This window comes from Nymphaea colorata, chromosome 2 (genome assembly GCF_008831285.2).
Source record: "Nymphaea colorata isolate Beijing-Zhang1983 chromosome 2, ASM883128v2, whole genome shotgun sequence".
Classification (NCBI taxonomy): Eukaryota; Viridiplantae; Streptophyta; class Magnoliopsida; order Nymphaeales; family Nymphaeaceae; genus Nymphaea; species Nymphaea colorata.
In genome coordinates this window covers 5,973,827-5,991,134 of record NC_045139.1, presented here as the reverse complement: position 1 = coordinate 5,991,134, position 17,308 = coordinate 5,973,827, and the positions used below count along the sequence as shown (strand labels likewise).

At 39.0% G+C, this 17,308-nt stretch overlaps 2 protein-coding genes across 5 annotated transcripts; both read right to left on the bottom strand.

Moving 5' to 3' along the window:
* Window positions 1–2,958: 2,958 nt before the first annotated feature.
* Window positions 2,959–4,035, bottom strand: LOC116248395 (ATP synthase delta chain, chloroplastic-like). The gene has a single exon (XM_031621165.2). The coding sequence runs from the start codon at window positions 3,960–3,962 to the stop codon at window positions 3,243–3,245; it is 720 nt and encodes a 239-aa protein (XP_031477025.1). The 5' UTR covers window positions 3,963–4,035; the 3' UTR covers window positions 2,959–3,242.
* A 1,090-nt stretch (window positions 4,036–5,125) lies between these two features.
* On the bottom strand, window positions 5,126–13,477 carry LOC116247959 (uncharacterized). 4 transcript variants are annotated; one of them, XM_031620451.2, is made up of 11 exons: window positions 12,932–13,477; window positions 12,145–12,852; window positions 11,783–12,066; window positions 8,111–8,200; window positions 7,769–8,008; window positions 7,353–7,574; window positions 7,038–7,281; window positions 6,730–6,962; window positions 6,504–6,634; window positions 6,188–6,304; window positions 5,126–5,537 (listed from the first exon to the last, which is right to left on the bottom strand). In XM_031620451.2, the coding sequence occupies exons 1-10, from the start codon at window positions 13,215–13,217 to the stop codon at window positions 6,196–6,198; spliced, it is 2,547 nt and encodes an 848-aa protein (XP_031476311.1). In that variant the 5' UTR covers window positions 13,218–13,477; the 3' UTR covers window positions 5,126–5,537; window positions 6,188–6,195. The 4 variants fall into 4 exon arrangements, with proteins under 4 accessions (XP_031476311.1, XP_031476308.1, XP_031476309.1 ...); XM_031620448.2 differs by having other exon boundaries at window positions 11,783–12,852; XM_031620449.2 differs by having other exon boundaries at window positions 6,188–6,301; window positions 11,783–12,852.
* Between the last annotated feature and the right edge of the window lie 3,831 nt (window positions 13,478–17,308).

The window sequence follows — 17,308 nt, the reverse complement described above, 5'->3', positions numbered from 1 at the left end:
TTAAAGATTTTCAGTTAGGGGGGATTAATGTTCTCAAGTTGCAAGATGCTTTGCTTGCGCATTTAAGCCTGGGCATCGGGCCGGCCCAGCCCTGCCCGATAAGGAGTCGAGCCCGGCCCAACACCTCGAGGCTAGCCCCACACTCGAAACTTGGGCCTGAGTTTGGTCCGACCATTCAAACCCGAGTCCAACCTGATTAAATTAAAATATATTTTAATATAAAATAATATATAAATGTAATTAATCATAATAAAATATTATATTTATATATATATAGTAATAAAAAATATTAAAAAAAAACGACAGGCCCATCCGAGCTTATCGGGTCTAACCGGGCAGGCCGGATGCCCCTTTTTTCCGAGCCCGAACCTAGGGTTATCTGCCGGCGACCCCGGTCGGTGCCCAACTTTATGAGCATTGGCCATTTACATGCTGAGAAGCTTCTTAATTTTGAACGCCAAACCTCTCAGTCATCTGTTCTCTTTTTAGAGTGAGGAAAAATCACTCTATTTCTCCCATGTTTAGTTTTAAAATTTGCCGCTGTTCTGTCTGGAAGGTGGGGCCCTTTTGTTGCGGAAGCAGAGAAGATGGTTCGTCTGAAAAATTGAACTTGAAAACCACACACGCCTCTCTCTCTCTCTCTCTCTCTCTCTATATATATATATATATATATATATATATATATATATATATATATATATATATATATATAGCCTTTTTTGTGATCCATAAAGTGAAAATGCATTAAATTTTCAATGGTAAAGAAAAAGTAAAAAAACACAAACAAAGAGTTGATTGATTTTTTTTCAATCATGCATGGTTGAATCTATCTACTCTGATTTGTATGTTTTCAATTATGTTCAATCTGTTTCTGCTTGACTGCACAGTTTTCAACTTAAAATCTCAAATAATTATGAACACACAATGGTCCAATGAAGCTTGTTTTTCCTATTGAATCTAGATCAACAAGTTTTCTTTCTTAGTGGTCTAGAAGGACCTCGTCCGGACCATCTTCTAGCATTTTGTTGGCAACGTTAGCTGTGATATTCACTTTCGTTTTAATAGCCTCAAACTGAAAAAACCAAATCTAGAACTTCCACTGCCGCACGTGTACTCTCTCTCTCTAGATATATATATATATATATATATATATATATATATATATATATATATATATATATATATATATATATATATATATGACGACACATTGCCTGATGATGATAAACAATTATTTGTGTCAAATTTGTGTACCAATAAGATTCTCAGAGACATTTGAATTATAACCTGATCTCTCTCTCTCTCTCTCTCTCTCTCAGAGGGAAGAAGAACATAAAATCTAATAAACATGAAGAGCGTTGACCTTTCCCTATATCATCCAGCAACAATAATAGATTGTAAACATTGTTTTTAAAAGCGAGACGGTTCTTATTAACCAAGTATGAATTAGAAGATATTGGGGAACCGATTTCTTTTGAGGCCATTGTGGTATCAAACTGGTCGATCGATTGAAAGATACGTGGTTCGGTAAGCAAGGACAAGATCTTGCTTCTTCATGTCATGTCTCGACATATCTTTATAAACAAGCAAACAAAGTTAGGGTAGGCAAAAAATGTCTTGCACATTAATATTTGTCATGCCCAATTAAAAATAATTGTTTGATTCGGTTGGTCTTATTTCTCACCTCATATTAGGACAAATTTTTTTTTAAAAAAAAATGTGGTAGACATGGGAAGGGATGTCTCCAGATGCCATGACATTTTATCAAAGAAATTTTTCATGGCCCCCATCATATCCTTCCCAGAAACTTCTCCTAGACACGTCTGGTTGCAAAATTACTCACGCACCTCCTCTTGTCATGCTTTGAATCTGACATGCAGTGATACATCACCAAGAATAGATGTGCTAACTGCATTGGGTAGATAACTACTTCACCAGTCACACTTTGCCATGAAAATCCCTTAATGTATGACATCAAGTTTGTGCTTTTTTTACACAGTTTGTGATCAGTTGCTGATGTTCATCATGGAATTTTCCCTTTAAATTTGCTTTTCTCTTCTCTTCCCTTGCTTCATTTGAATAACTACTGATTCTAAATCCAGAGGCGTTTGGAAGAAAGAGAATCATGATGGGTCTTATCTTGAAACACCTGCACCGATTCACCGACGGTTTTCCTCATTATCTAGAAACTCTAAAAATAAAAAATATTAGAAGGAGGTTTCCTTGGAATTGTCTCTCCTGAAGAACTAATTTCTTTTGATTAGGATCCATATATAGATTGGGGCCCTGAATGAAATCTGAAGTTTGGTATGGATTTCTGGTGGGAACATTGTGTCTGCTATTTGATATTTGTGAGAATCAAAATCACGCTTTTATAATTATAGGCGTGTCTATTACCAGTCAGCAGCACTCTAGGACAAAGTTCTCCATCATATGCACCATTTTGGTTGGTATAGAGAACACGGTTTCTTTTGTGGTGCCTTGTCTGCTATTGGAGGTTGGTAGCAAAGAGTATATATATATAAAGCTTCGATCCATGTACGACCAACAAACTTCATGGAAGCTTCAATGTGGACACAAACCATGGCTTTAGAAAGACATTAAACGAATTAGATAAATGTATTGAATCATCGGTTGCAGGGCTACCAACGTGTTGAAAATGGTTTGAAGTTCTGTGAGCTTCAATTTAATATTAGTGAAAATGGAGAGAAAGATAGAGAGAGATGTTTTTGGAAGGTAGAGTCATAATTTTCTTGTAAGATTTGCTAAAACGTGTTATTTATTGTCAGTTTTTTTAATATTTTCACGGCCTAATGATCCTTGAAGCAACGTCGACACTGTTTAGCCAACATAAAGTGTGTACTTGTTTGCTAAGAGCACTCGTGCAAACCCGTCATCGGATTGGCGAGAAAACGCTTACCACATCTACTACTTTCCCTAAAAGCTTGATAATCTAGATTAAAGAAACATCAAATGGAAGACAATAAAATTAGAACTTGATCATCATGTGCCTGATCAAACTTTCCTGTAATAATGTAACACTAACTGTGCATAAAAGGATAAATCGAATAAGAAAGCTCAATCTGGTAAGCATTTCATACATGAACACTCGTGCAGTCGTGCATCATGACTTGATCAAAATCGAAAACAAGTGTTTTTAGCTACTCCAATTTGATGAAGACCATCATTGTGGTTGCGGAACCCCAATGCTTATTGTGTAGCCATAAATCCTTTATAGGTCCCTAGTTGACGGCATAAGCTTCATGGAGCATCTCATTTACTACATTCTTTACCTTGACCTTCTTTGCACCATTCCTCCTCTGCACCATTTGTGCTATCTTTAGAGCCTCCTCCTCCTCCAGTTTCTTCCTTGATGCAACCATTACAACCATGGTGCCACTCAGTTCATCATAAATCTTCTCAAACTCCTTCAGAATTTCCCCCACCAAACCGACCTTGCCCTTGTCAATTATCATGTTTAAGAAGAAGACTAGACGCTTGTGAAGATCTGAGAGACCGGCGACCGCTCTCACCAAACCTTTCTTCGCCGGGCCTTCAATGGAGGGATCGACCAAGATGGCATGCAGTCCACTGCTTCTAAGCAGGCCTCTGAGCCTGGAAACATCATCTGCAAACCTGTCAATTGCATTGTCCAGTTGAGCAATATCGACGAGGGCAGCGGCATAGCCGGTGGCAGCTCTATGGCAGTGGATTCCGCGAGCACTTGGTAAGAAATATTGAGAGGAAGATTGAGGGAAATTGTTCACCGGTTGTTGAGCTGCTCTGGTGGCAGAGGAGGGCTTGGTGTGGAAAGAAGAAGCTGTAGAAGCTAAGTGAGAGGAGGGTGACACAAAGGCTGAGGGCCTTAGGCTTACTACCGTGTGCTCATTAGGTCTTGGAGCTAAGATTGAGGATCGAATACCTGTGCCTATCAGGGTGGAGGAGGACGGGAGGGCATCCATGGTTGACCTCTGCTCTCTCTCACCTGGTTTGAACGAGGGAGAAGTGGATGTTCTTAGGAGTTAGAACTTTTGTTGCTTTAGTATTGAGGATATAATGGCCACAGAGTTATGCGCGTGCCAGCAAAAGTGATAAGGTCACCAATGAATTTCAGCCTCTCGAATTCCTCTTATGGTCACATGTTATATAATTTCAAGGCCTTCATTTCTATATATATATATATATATAGAGAGAGAGAGAGAGTAAATTTTTATTGATAAATCCAAGTAGAAGACCTTGGAAAAACGACACCAATCCATAAAAATCATTTTTACTCCAGAATAAAAACATTCTTTATATCATGTACAAAGTTCAAGCGTCAAACTAGTGTCATCTGTAGGTTGTATCCAACTGGTAACTCAGGAGGAAATCACTTACACTTACACGTTCTTAGCTAGCACAATCTTGACGTATGATAATTTTACAAATATTTTCTTACACGGAACCTGTTTGATTCTGAACCTCACCTGCTCACATATCATGTTGGCAATCGCAACTTTGGGTTCATTAGAACCATTGACCCGATCAGATTTTTTATTGACAACAAATTTACAGCCCGACAAGATCATAAGAAATAAAGATTGTCCAAAGCATTGGTTACGTCCTCGAAGGGCGGAGAGATTGCATTGGTAATTGATTCATCAGCAATAACACCACTTGTAAAGGAAGCATCCATTTTCGATGAATACGGCCTTCCATTTTCCACTTTGAAACAGAACGTCCGCTTTGAAACAATTTGGTGCCATCGAGGGCTGAATTTTGAGAGGGGCTTTGCTATTGAATAACCATCTTGGTTGCAGAATTTTGAGGGCTAGCGCCATTGCCTCGAGAATTGTCATACATTATATTCTTCTTTATGAGGTAAATTGCCATGATGATCCTGACGGTAAAATTCCAGAACCAGCACTGGTACCATCATTAAGCCTTAATGCACACAACACTTTGTCAAAGAGATAGGGAAATAGGTTATGCAACTCAGTTAGGGAACGACCCTCACGGATCTTAAGAGCCCTTAAAATCAGCTTTTGACATTGATGCTAGGGGTATTATATATATATATATATATTTTTAAATACATTAAATTGCATGTGTCCTTGTTCATTTTTACAGAAATGTGAACAATTAATTGTATAATAAAGTGTTATTATTAATCTGATGTCATCACATGCGCACATAAAACACACACGCTAGCTCATCCATGTACGAAACATATCCGCATGGACCAGCGGTCAACTGTTCATGTATAACAGCTCAAAACTGATCTTAACTACCGGACATCCACTGTAAATATGTTGACATGGAGCAAGAAAAGGAAGAAGTAGAAGCAGGTCATAGAAGACAGAATTTTGAACAGTGGAATGTGATCAAGCCATGTGAACCACGAGATTGGAGTTGAGGAGTGGATGGATTCTTCCTGTTTGATAAATCATATAATGCCTTCTCCCGTCTGGTGCTCAAGATTCCATCTTCATTACAACGTCCATAGCATGTGATACGCCACAAACGGATTGCCAAATGAACCCTATGATGAGAGTGTCCTGAAACCAACAAAGACGACGGTGAATATGGCAATACCGAATCAATTGAGAACAGATGCAATCTTCAAGCACAATATGAAGGCAACAGATGCAGAGGAGCTTCAGATATAGCTCGAGGAACAGCACAGACAATCTGAGTTAAAGGAGTGCCTCTGATTCATTGCCGCTGAAGTGAACTGAAAGAAAAAACAATAGCCAGTGATTGCTAGGAGCGACTGGTGGCCAACCAGTTTCTACCACATTCATTTTTCACCGGTCGCAGCTCTTGACGGATATTTCTTTAGTCCAAAAGAAGGTACGAAGCATCTTTTGAAGCAAAGTTACAGTGGGCTTGCGTTTGCCGTTTAGACTAGCCATTGCATAAAAATGTAGAGTAATTTAATCAGGAAAATTTCTCCAGTTAGTGCAATGCTGCAACCGTTGGCATCAATCAATGTGAATGTGAATATCGACCGATTTTATTTTTCAAAAAGATGCCGTCCTTGTTCATAATAGATGGCCAACCAAAACTGACCATTATATCATATTAACTAGCTTACAATTAATAAGAGACGAACAAACAATAAGAGACGAACAAACAAGCATGAAAGCACGTAACAGAAAGATGAATTTTGTGGATGGGGGTGCAAGGGAGAAGCAATGTGACAAACCTTGCAGTTCAGTAATATGATCTGGAGTTGCCACTTCCAGACAAGTAGTGGTTTGACTGGTTTCCATAACTCTGGGTTGTATTTCCATAAGCATGATGATCCTCAGGAATAATCCTGCTGAGTTCTCAATAGATTTAGAAACAATAGAGTTGACAACATAAAAAAAATTGCAAACGAAGGCCAAAGAAATTTCAGATAACCTAAGATAGAACTTTGGTAAATGGGGATGAGAATGTTATGTTCAGTTTATGCTGATCAAGCAGTTGTTCTAACGACAGATAAACGAGTGAAGGGATGCAACAAGTTGAATGCGCACCTGGGATATGAGCCGTATGACTGTGACTGTGACTGTGACTGTGACTGTGACATACTCCCTTGAGGCTGAACAGGTTCCACTCCTGTATCTGCACGCCCCCTATTACGCCTTCCATATAATGCCTCTTCGCTCTAAAAAAGACAAGTTTAAGGCCTTAGCCAAAGTATTAGGACGTGCAGATTGCAGACAAACTTCAGCAAAGAGTATCTTTTTCTGTCAAACTTACAACACCAGAGTAAGGTCGCTTAGATCCTGAAAGTTGTGGATATGCATGTCCGCTTGGCATGCTGGTCTCATAATGCTGATAGTGAGGACCATATGCATTTTCAGGGTATTGCCTCTGAGAAGAAAAACCAGGATATGGAGCAGGATATTCCTCCCGACGACCTGACATGTGCCTTTCAGGTCTGTTCTCTTCCACATATCTAGGTCTTGATCTGCCACCACCATATGGATATGCTGCAAAAATAATTCAATCCACAAGTTGGTAGATTGAACTAGCAAAAAAACTTTTGTTAAGAAAAGGGAACGTACTTGGTGCCCTCCTCTCAAAATCTCTTCCTTGCCATGAGCCAGCCCTTCCAGAAGAGGGAGGAAATTCTTTCCTGTATCCTCTTTCTCCCGTGTAATAGTGGCCACGTCCACCATAACCAGAGGACCTTACTGGTGCGTAGTTTCTTCTTTGTCCCTCCTGAACTCTGCTAACTCCCTTCCATCCACCTCTTGCAGATGGCTTTCGGTTCTGCAAAGGTTTCCGGAGTGAGGCCTTCACCATTACCTGGAAGAAACCAAAAATGTGACGAAAAGAGGCAGATTAAATGCATTGCAGTTGATCAATAAATGCCCTACCTTGTCACCATCATTACAAATACCATCCTTGTTAACCCCATCTATACAAGCCAATGCCGCATCTCGTGTTGTAAAACAAACAAAAGCAAAATCTTTTCGCTTGGCAGTAGGCATATCACGAGCAAGTTCAACCTTTTCAATTTCACCATACTTCATAAGCTGTTCCTTTACATATTCCTCGTCCCAGTTAGCAGACAATCCATCTAAGAAAACAGATTTTACCTGAAACATCAACTTATCAAATCATGCCCTAGCTGTATACTTCTTCAGAGAAATATGATGATGAGAGACTGAACAGAACATAGCAGCAAGAAAATAGCATGTTCTGTAATCCACAGTTCCATATATAAATAGCCTCACTTAAAGAGCAAGTAATACCAAAGGACATGCAGTTTAAAATAAAATAAAAGCAATACCTGAGCCATAACCTCCTCGTCTGGCTGAACAGCAGATTTTGCAAAAGCTACTTCTGCAGGAGAATCTGTTCCAAAAGAAATCCCTCTTTTCTGTAGTTTAGTACATGCAGAAACTGCATCCATATGAGTACTGAATTCCAAAAATGCATAGCCTCTATTTTTCCCTTTATTATCAGGATCATCAATCAGGTGAGCATCCACAAGGTTCTCAATTTCATAAGATTTAAGTTTTTCAAGCAGCTGCATAAAAGAAAAACTTTAGCTACATATAGAGAACTCAGCATAAAATAGTCTCGAGCCATAAAGTAGGATAAAAGATGCAGAGAGAAGGAGAAAACCTACATCAGATGTGGTCCATGTTTTGCATATGTTGCGTAAATACAGTGTTTCATTGTCATTGTTTCTTGTTACTCCACAAACCTTGCCATTAATCTGCAAAATTTATCTGTTGCTTAAGACAACCAACAAGAACAACCGAACAAAAAAGACAATGCTGCACTAACATGAATAAACTGGAAAATTGGAAATACATTTCAAGATCTAGATATGACAATATTGACACCACCATGTGAAGATGTCCAGCAATAGACCATAGAACAGAGTGGTTTCAAACAGAACCTGAAGCATGAGACCGTTGAGCAACTTTCATTTTACAAGTGGCCTAGATTTACACAAACCATGTGGGGAGGTCTGGCCAACATAGTTCACAAACCGAAGCTTCAAACATGTGAAAGTATAGTTTCTAATAGAGCATCCAATATGACCAAATAATCTGAAAGTTCACAATCGATGCTTCAAATGCATGAAGGTAAACATAAGTAACCGCATAAAGCGAATAATCTGAAACTCTTGGTGAAGCAAACCCCCTCAAAGCTTTACCAACAGAATTCTGTGCTTCTTAATAATTCATAATAACCACAAAAGCCTTAACTTGATAAAAACTAAAAACCATAATTTATAAGTTATATGGAAAGAAGGAAGGTAGATCAAAGCACACGTTACATCCATGACTAAAATCTGATTGATCATTGATAGATAATGCAAAATTTAACAGTACTAATTCATTATCCTAAAATATTTTAAACTTTTCATGAATGCACATTGATTAACCGTCAAAGATGAAGAGCATGACAGAGAGAGAGAGAGAGAGAATGTGCATTTATAAGAACCATAATTTTCAAGGATAAATAACAGATTTAAACTTGACAAAATGGTCAATGTAGATCCAAAATGTAACATATACTTTTAGTTTTACCTTCCCATCCATGACTTGTTTATATCTATTGTTATTGAGGATATGTATAGGGAAACTAGATAAGGAAAACTGATGCTTGGGACAACTGAAACAATCCTCTCAGAAGCGAGAGATAGAGGAAGCTGTTTGAGTTATCATAGTAATTGATTGTTAGGATCCAGTTATAGAGTGTGTGGGTGTGTAGAGAGAGAGAGAGAAAGAGAGAGAGAGAGAGAGAGTCCCATAAGCACATATATTAACTGTAGTCTTAATAGACCTCCACCTCTTTTAGTCCATTGAATCATATTTAACCCAAATTTTACCTAGATAGGGGGATAGAGATGCTAATAACTTTTTATTACTACTAAATCATTGAATTTTTTAAGCATAAATAAGAGAAAGATTTCGTTTTCAATAGGATCGATGAAGAACCTACCAAGTGGATAGATTTATGGTGTCTCTCAATAGGATCAATGAAGAAATAAATGAAAGGACCAACCAAGTGGATAGATTTATGGTCTCTCTCTCTCTCTCTCTCTCTCTCTCTCTCACACACACACACACACACACACACATACATACACACACAAAATAAGTTGCTCAACTGAAGCTTGGAAGTTGGAACAAGACATTGACTTGACAGCTCCTTTATCTCCTTCCTCTGTTAGAATATATATAATTATGTACACTGCAGCATATATGTGCATTCTGTGGCCATGCAGCTTCATGCATGAGACTCATAAATTATCATCTTTTATAAACTTAATTTCGAATAAAATTTATTTTGGAGAACTGGTTTCAGAATCCTAAGTACCTCAATATCTTGGTGGTTGAGTTGAAGAAACATTAAATTTATCTATTTTCTCACCTGCCTTCTTCTGTGCTCGTTTCAGAATTGATGAGGAAAATTTCTGATTCTATCCCATGTTAGATTTTTTCTTCCTTTTTTTCCTTTGGGCGGGATGGGGTGTGTGGTTGCAGAGACATTGTCCCTTTCCATAGTAAGCTATCCTGGTGTCAAAACCACTCCAAGTGAAGCTTTGTACTTCAGGACTAAGGCCTTCTTAGATAAGCAAGACCCCAAGTATGACCTCCCCTGCAACTAATAAAGCTCTCCTTTTCGATTTACAGTGTGATGCATAAAGTCATGTTAGATCACATAATCCCAAGTGTGATATCCCATGCCAACTAATAAAGCTCCCCTTTTGGCTTTACCACACTATGCACATATGGGGAATTGGCCACAGGATGCTACAGCAAACAAAATAGCCACTTACTTCCTTTTTTCTCTCAATCTCATTATTTATCACAATCTTGTTTTCTCCTTTTCTAGATAATTTGAGTTAAATGAGTATGGTACACATCAAACTTGGCATCAGTAACTGTTGCTTGTGCACATCAGCATATGAACAAACCCTTGGCTTGGGAAGTAATCAAAACGGAAGGCCCCATTTTTTCCATAAAAAGCTAAGTTCTTGTACGCCCAGAAGAAAGTATATTTCACTTGCATGAATTTATGCATCTCACAGTAAGGACCTTTCCTGCTCCACATCATGTAATCTATATGCCTTAGTTATGCCATACCTCATTTATTTGTAAAAGGAAAACATTTATAGCATGCTTAAACCTTACCCTTAAGTGTAACCCTTTATGTTTTCAAGTATATGACTCTAACCTATTAGAATGTAGAACTCCCAATAACTTCCAATAAGCTTCTGTATAATAGGTTCATGTTAGATATATTATTTCTATCTGATTTCATTCAAGAATGCTGGCTGTCAACTCCAAACATTGTACATTTTCATGTATGACAGTGGGAGTCACCAAATTATGCTCATTCGAACAAACAGAGACTTGGGGTATAGAGCAGAACAAGGCATAGCATCTATCTACATGTTGATAAGCAAAGACATGACATAGTACGTTTAAGTTTTTAAGACTATTAGTGAAGAAGCAAAAAATAGATAAATATATATATATGACAAACTGAAGTTGAACCTAACAGAACAACCCCCTGCCAACCTAGTGCCGAGAACTAGAACCATAACCAAAACAGTATAAAGAAGAAACTGCTGTTCTTGATCACCAATTGCAGGTGTGAACTAGACGAGGACTAGATAACAGTAACACATACTTTTCATACGCAGTCATCCATTTTTCTTGTTTTTCTTTCTTGAAGGAAAGCATACATATGCATATATAGTTTTCCAGGGAAAATAAATAATGTAATAGACACATGATAAGACTACGTGAAACAGGAGAGGCAAGAAACAGCAATTAACATGGGGAGAAACTGACATGGAAGAAAATATAAACCACAGTAGTTAGTAGAGTTCATCGATAACCTAGTACATATTATTTGAGGACAGCTGTAAAAAGGAGATAGAACGCCTGCATGATATGTATCTTAGTTGTTACTGACTACTGTGACCAAGAGGAATCCTTTTCCACGCACTTTTCCCTTTTGCTACCCTTAGACTAGATTGCATCTTTGTCAAGATTAAGACAAAGGAACACAAGCAGTAAACTACAGCCAAGGATCAAATGTTTTAATCAAGATAAATAGATCGATTGATAAATCCTCGAGCCATACTCATTGGATATAAGCTTCTAGAGATCATTTTGTAAGTATTAGTAACAAAATGCAGACCAACATTTAGCAAATAACATCCGCCTTAGAATCTAAGAATGACAAATGTTAAATAGTACAAGTTAGTCTATCGATGTTAACATAGGAGTATATATTTAGTATAAACGGCAAATCAAAGGGGAAAAAAAACCTTAAGGGACTTGAGTTCAGTTGTTGCTTTTTTAGCTTGTTCAACAGTAGCAAATCTCACGAAGGCGAAACCTTTGTTCTTTTGGGACTGAGATTTCTTCACCAACCGGACCTCGACAACCTCCCCAACGTCGGAAAAGACTTTCCTCAAGTCATCTTCAACCACATCCTTGTCAAGTCCTCCAATGAATACCTCATACTCCTTCTGCTTCTTCCGGTCCTCGATTGGCACTGGTGCTTCATCGGCCTCTCTCTCCCCTTCCCGTTCTCCAGCTTCAGCATCACCTGCTTCCTCTTCTCCATGCCCACCCTCCCCTTCAACCGCTTCTTCTCCACCCGTCCCTCCTCCTGCTTCAGCAACACCTGCTTCCTCTCCTCCATCTACTTCTCCTTGCCCACCGTCCATTTCAACTGCTTCTTCTCCCCCCGCTTTTTCCTCAAACCCTACTTCTCCATTCCCATGTCCTCTTTTGTTAGCCGCTTCTTCATTTTCTTCTTCATTTCTATCTACAGCTTTAACCTTTTCTGTCTCTTCATTTCCTTCCTCTCCATGAACCTCTTCTGCTTCTGTATTTCCAACCCCGCCTTCAACCTCTTCTGCTTCTTTCTTCTCATCCTCTCCTCGGACCTGTTGTGCTTCCTTATATCCACCTTCTTCTTGAAACTCTACTTCAACATCCGCCCCTTTTTCTTGAGCATCCACTTCTCCATCCCTACCCTCTCTTTCAACCTCGACATCTTCAATACCATCATTTTCAGCCTCTTCTTCTCTATTCCCAACTTCTCCTTGGGTCTCTTCTCTTTCGTTATTCTCGCCTTGCGCTTGCACTTGTTCTACTTCCATCTTCCCATCTCCCTCCTGCTGAGCTTCTCTAGTCCCTTCTTTAACTTCTTCTTCGTCCTGATTAACGCTTCCCAGTTCATGACCTCCCTCATTTCCTTCTACTACAATTTCCATTTTTGTTTCCACAACCACAGTTTCAAGAACGACCTCTTGTGCAGCTCCAACGGCTTCGGGTTGGGGTTTCACCACCTCAATCGGCTCCGCCTCTTCTAGACCTGGGACGAAAACTAAACAAGATTATCACACACAGACACACACACACACACGCACGCACGCACGCACGCACGCACAGCCATAGGTGAATACCATGCTGAGCTAGCGGGGAGACATCCTCCGACTGCTTAGGCTGAGGTGTTACTTCGCAGATGGCAACGTCGGGTTGCTCGGAAGAAGGCGGTTGCCTTGGCGGCGTGGCCGATTGTTGGGACGGATTTTCGGCCGCCTCTGGGGAGAGTGGGACGATCTTGGGAGACTCTTCCTCCGGCGGGGGCACGGCCGGCGACGTCTTCTGCCTCCTGGCGGAGGATCTGGTTGAAGCCCGCGTTGCGACCCTCGGGCTCGGGGTGGTGGCGGATTTCCTCTTTGGTGGCATCGCTATGGCGGTGGCCAGCAATGCGGCAAATGACGGGAAAGAGTGGGACTGAACGCGGGCAACGATGATACCAAGGGCCCAAAGGCCGGAGGCAACAAAGAAGGTGCTCGCCGGGAACTCGTTCAGGGACTCAGAAGCCCTTCTTCCCTGCACTTCGGGGATAAAAAGAAACCCCTCTCGTGTTTTCTCTCGTTTTTTGATGGGCAAAGAAACCTTTCTCTCCCTCTCTCTCTCCCCACAGTGCTAAGCTAAGCTGCTAACGTGCATCTTGGCCCTCCGTTCAGGCTCAGCCCTAATATAATATATTCTGGTATCATTAACTTCATTCATTCTTATTTCCATTCTTATTTGTTCCTTGTACATTGTTGAGAATATATGTCACAGCAGTTTATGCATGCAATATCATGGTATATAATCTATTTTGGTCCTTCGTATCTGAAATTCAAAGAGTATATTCATGTGGTGCTCACTCTAAATTCATGATTTTATCAATAGGCAGATTTTGGAATCTCAGAGTTAAGTGGTTTGCTATTCAACAAATTGACAGATCTTTAGTTCTGCTTCACATCCATAGTAAAGATGCAAGAACTGTATATTCGGGATCTTTCAGCAAGGGACTTAAGATCCCCATTGAAATTAACGAATCTGAGATCCCACAACCTAGGGATCTAAGATCCCATTATCTCAAATCGCCTCTTGATTTGAAATTTGAGGCATGCAATCAGGACCTTTAGTCTATGTATGATAGCCTCGGATCTAAGATCCCAGGCCATGGCCTCACAAATCCATGCTGTTTACAAGGTAACACAGATTTGAGATCTCCAAGTGAGAAATCTATTGTTTGTTTAAACAGTGCATTCAACCTAACGTGGACTTAAAATCAACCTCAGACCTCATATCTAAAGCTATCAAACATGGCTATCCAACTTTTAAAACTGCATTTTGGATGAGCTGCTGATTTTTGTGTCATACATGAAGAAATTCAGCAATCTGCAGCTATATATAACTTTTATGTATCCTATAAAGAGTATTAGTTCACCAAAATAAAAGTAAAAAAAAAAAGATTACACAAGGAAGTTCCTATGTATGAACAATCTGGATTGTGAACAACTACTTTTTTCATTTGCAGTTCTTATGACTCTTATTTGTAGCAGTGATAGAGCAGGTGATACTAAAGTGTCATGGTGGTGTGGTGGTTGTGCTTTTGTTTGTTATAAATGCAGTGATAAATAATGTTTCAGAGACAACAAGGTTTTTCTCAGGTATAATACGGCGAGCATGGAAAAAAATAGGAAAAATATATTAAAAAAACTAAAAATGATGGAAAAATAAAATAAGTGAGAAAATAATAACATAAACATCAAAAGATAAGTATATTTCTAACAAATAAAAAATACAAAATGAAAAAAAAAAACTGTTTGGCATTAAAAAGCGGGAAAAATTAAAAAAATGGAAAAAGTAAAAAAAATGTGTTAAAAGTTTTTTCTTTTTAAACGTTTTAAAAAAAAAACACATTTTTTTAAGTTTTAAACAACACTTAATTTTCTCATATTTTTTCGAGTAAAAAAAAAACGTGTTTTTTGTGACTATAAACAAGCCTTCAAATTCTTATGAATACAAGGAATGGTGGAGCCACATTGGGGCAGCCTTGTAGGTTCTAAAGTGATAATGAGGCTGGGCGTGGGTCTGGCATACAGGTGCTCTCCCTGGACCTAGGCCCAGGCCCTAGAGTTTTCATTGTACTACAGATGATGTTGGAGTGTAGAGTCTGATCCATACTTGATTGTCTTCTCTTAATTTTTGTAAGAGAATTTACTAATTTTTTGCTTCGTGTGTTTTGCCTTAATTTCATATTCATGAGGGACCGTTTGGGCTTGTACTTTGTAATTTTCCGTGACAGTGAAAACCGCTTTATATGGCAACCATGGATGTAGGAAAATACTCCCTTCGAACCACGTAAATCTTTGTATGCTCTTTCTCTCTTTCTCTTCTTTTGATTTTTATTCTCTTGGTGCATTAAAAGAGTGTTTGGTTCTAAACAGATAGGTAGGTGGACCTTCAAGTGTAGTTATGACCACTAATGGAAGAATTTTTCTCTTCTTTCTCCAAACAGCCGCTTAGTGCCTTTAGCCAAAAATTTCTACCTCCGCCATTGAAAACAACGCCCTTGAGAAATAGCGCCGAGGTTGGGGCTCCGTCCATGATTTTCAACTTGGCACTCTTTGTATTTCCCTCTCACCACCTGCTAGCCATATGAACCTTCTGAATTAGTTTAAATTTATGAACATGTTTGAGTAATAGCAAGCAACATGTTTGAATTGACAATGGACCTGCGACTTGTTTCAAGTTAACATCTTAAGTCAACCTAACTATGTAAAAATAGAGAGTGAATTTTCATTACTAAATGCATTAGAAGTGGCTTCCAAAGGGCATATAACTCAAACACATAGATTGAAACTTTTCATGTTGTGTGTCTTTAAGTCTACTTGCAGAGGGCTAGGCTCTTATATCAAAAAGGAGGTGGGTCTCTACATATAAGTTGAAGCATGTGAGGTCTCATCGCCTGATACCAACACAACACTAGACCTTAGGGGCATGGGGAAGGAAGGGAGCATCGGCTCTCATTGGGACGGTGGGATAACCCTCTTGATCACCCGAAGATACATCAAAGAGGACCTGATTTTATATTGGTAGAGCTAAAAAGCTGCAAAAGTCTCTATCTATATCCAAGTGATTTATATCTTTGCCTCTCAGATCTATTTGACATGTTCATTAGGGCAAACAACGAGTCGAGCTACTCAAGCTCGACTCGTTAATGCTCGGCTCGTGAATAAGTTCGAGCTGAGTCATTTGCTTAACGAGTCGAGCTCGAATTCATGAGTCAACTCGTTCAAATAATAAAGTTGAGTTCGAGCTCAAAAAAGTAAGTACCAAATTGAGCTTGAACCTTAATCAAGTCGATATATTCAAACTAGTTTACGAGTTTGTTGAACCTTAATCAAGTCGAGCCTGAGCTCAACACATAACAATGAATATTAATTCTATTCAAACGAGTTTGTCGACCTCGAGCTCAACACGTAACTGCCGAGTCGAGCTCGAGCTCAACACGTACCTGCTGAGGAGCTCGAGCCGAGTGAAACTCGAGGTTTCATTAGTCGAGCTGAGCTCGAGCTCGAAGCTCGAGCTGACTGAACTCGAGCTCTACTCGGCTTGTGTTCACCCCTAATGCCCATCTTCACTTTAGTATAAGATTGGACACTTGATGCAGGTAAAAAGAGTGAGCAATTCATATATAGGTCTGAAAATGATGTGTTTAAGGCCCGAATAAGAACCCATTTTATTTTTCTGTCATTTTATGTGAACCAAGAATACGCTGACATAATGCAATGGCTACATAGCATCCAATTACAGCGTTCTGTGATTGTTATCAGTATCAGTGACAATATTGTGAAAACATTAATAACGTTTTGTCTATGATTTCCCTCTTCTCTTTTTCTAACACAGATCTTTTAAATTGGAGGTTTTTTGGGCCGATCAGATCCATCATAATCCGGTGCTTCATGTCGTATGTAAATATAGGCATGTCTTTGGATACAGCAAATTAAAATTCAATCCTTCTTAGAATTAGGCCAAAGGGAACCCCATGGCAGAACAGAACCAAAGGCTGAGCGAAGATTCAGATAGGGAATATATTGTTATGATACCCCACATGTGTAAAAACACTTGAAATTTAGATTAAAAATTTTGAGAATTCATAAGGGGTTTATATACTCATATTTCGTGCTAATTAAGTATAGTTTCTTTTGGTTGTGAACCAACTTCGATTTTGACGCGGTACATGAGGCCGGGTTTTACTTTTGATATCAAAATATTTTAAGACTCTTGAAAGGACTTAAAGTAGTCATTATTGAAGATTATGTTACAACAATTTTTAGTAGTCAATTTTAATGTCTAGAAATTTTGGATGAAAAAAGGTCGATAACTTTTGGCAGCTATCTGATGAATTAAACTAATTAATATAAAGGGACATCGGGAGCACGCAGATGAAAATAGTCTGATATATGTATCAGACTATTGAGAGAAAAAAAATC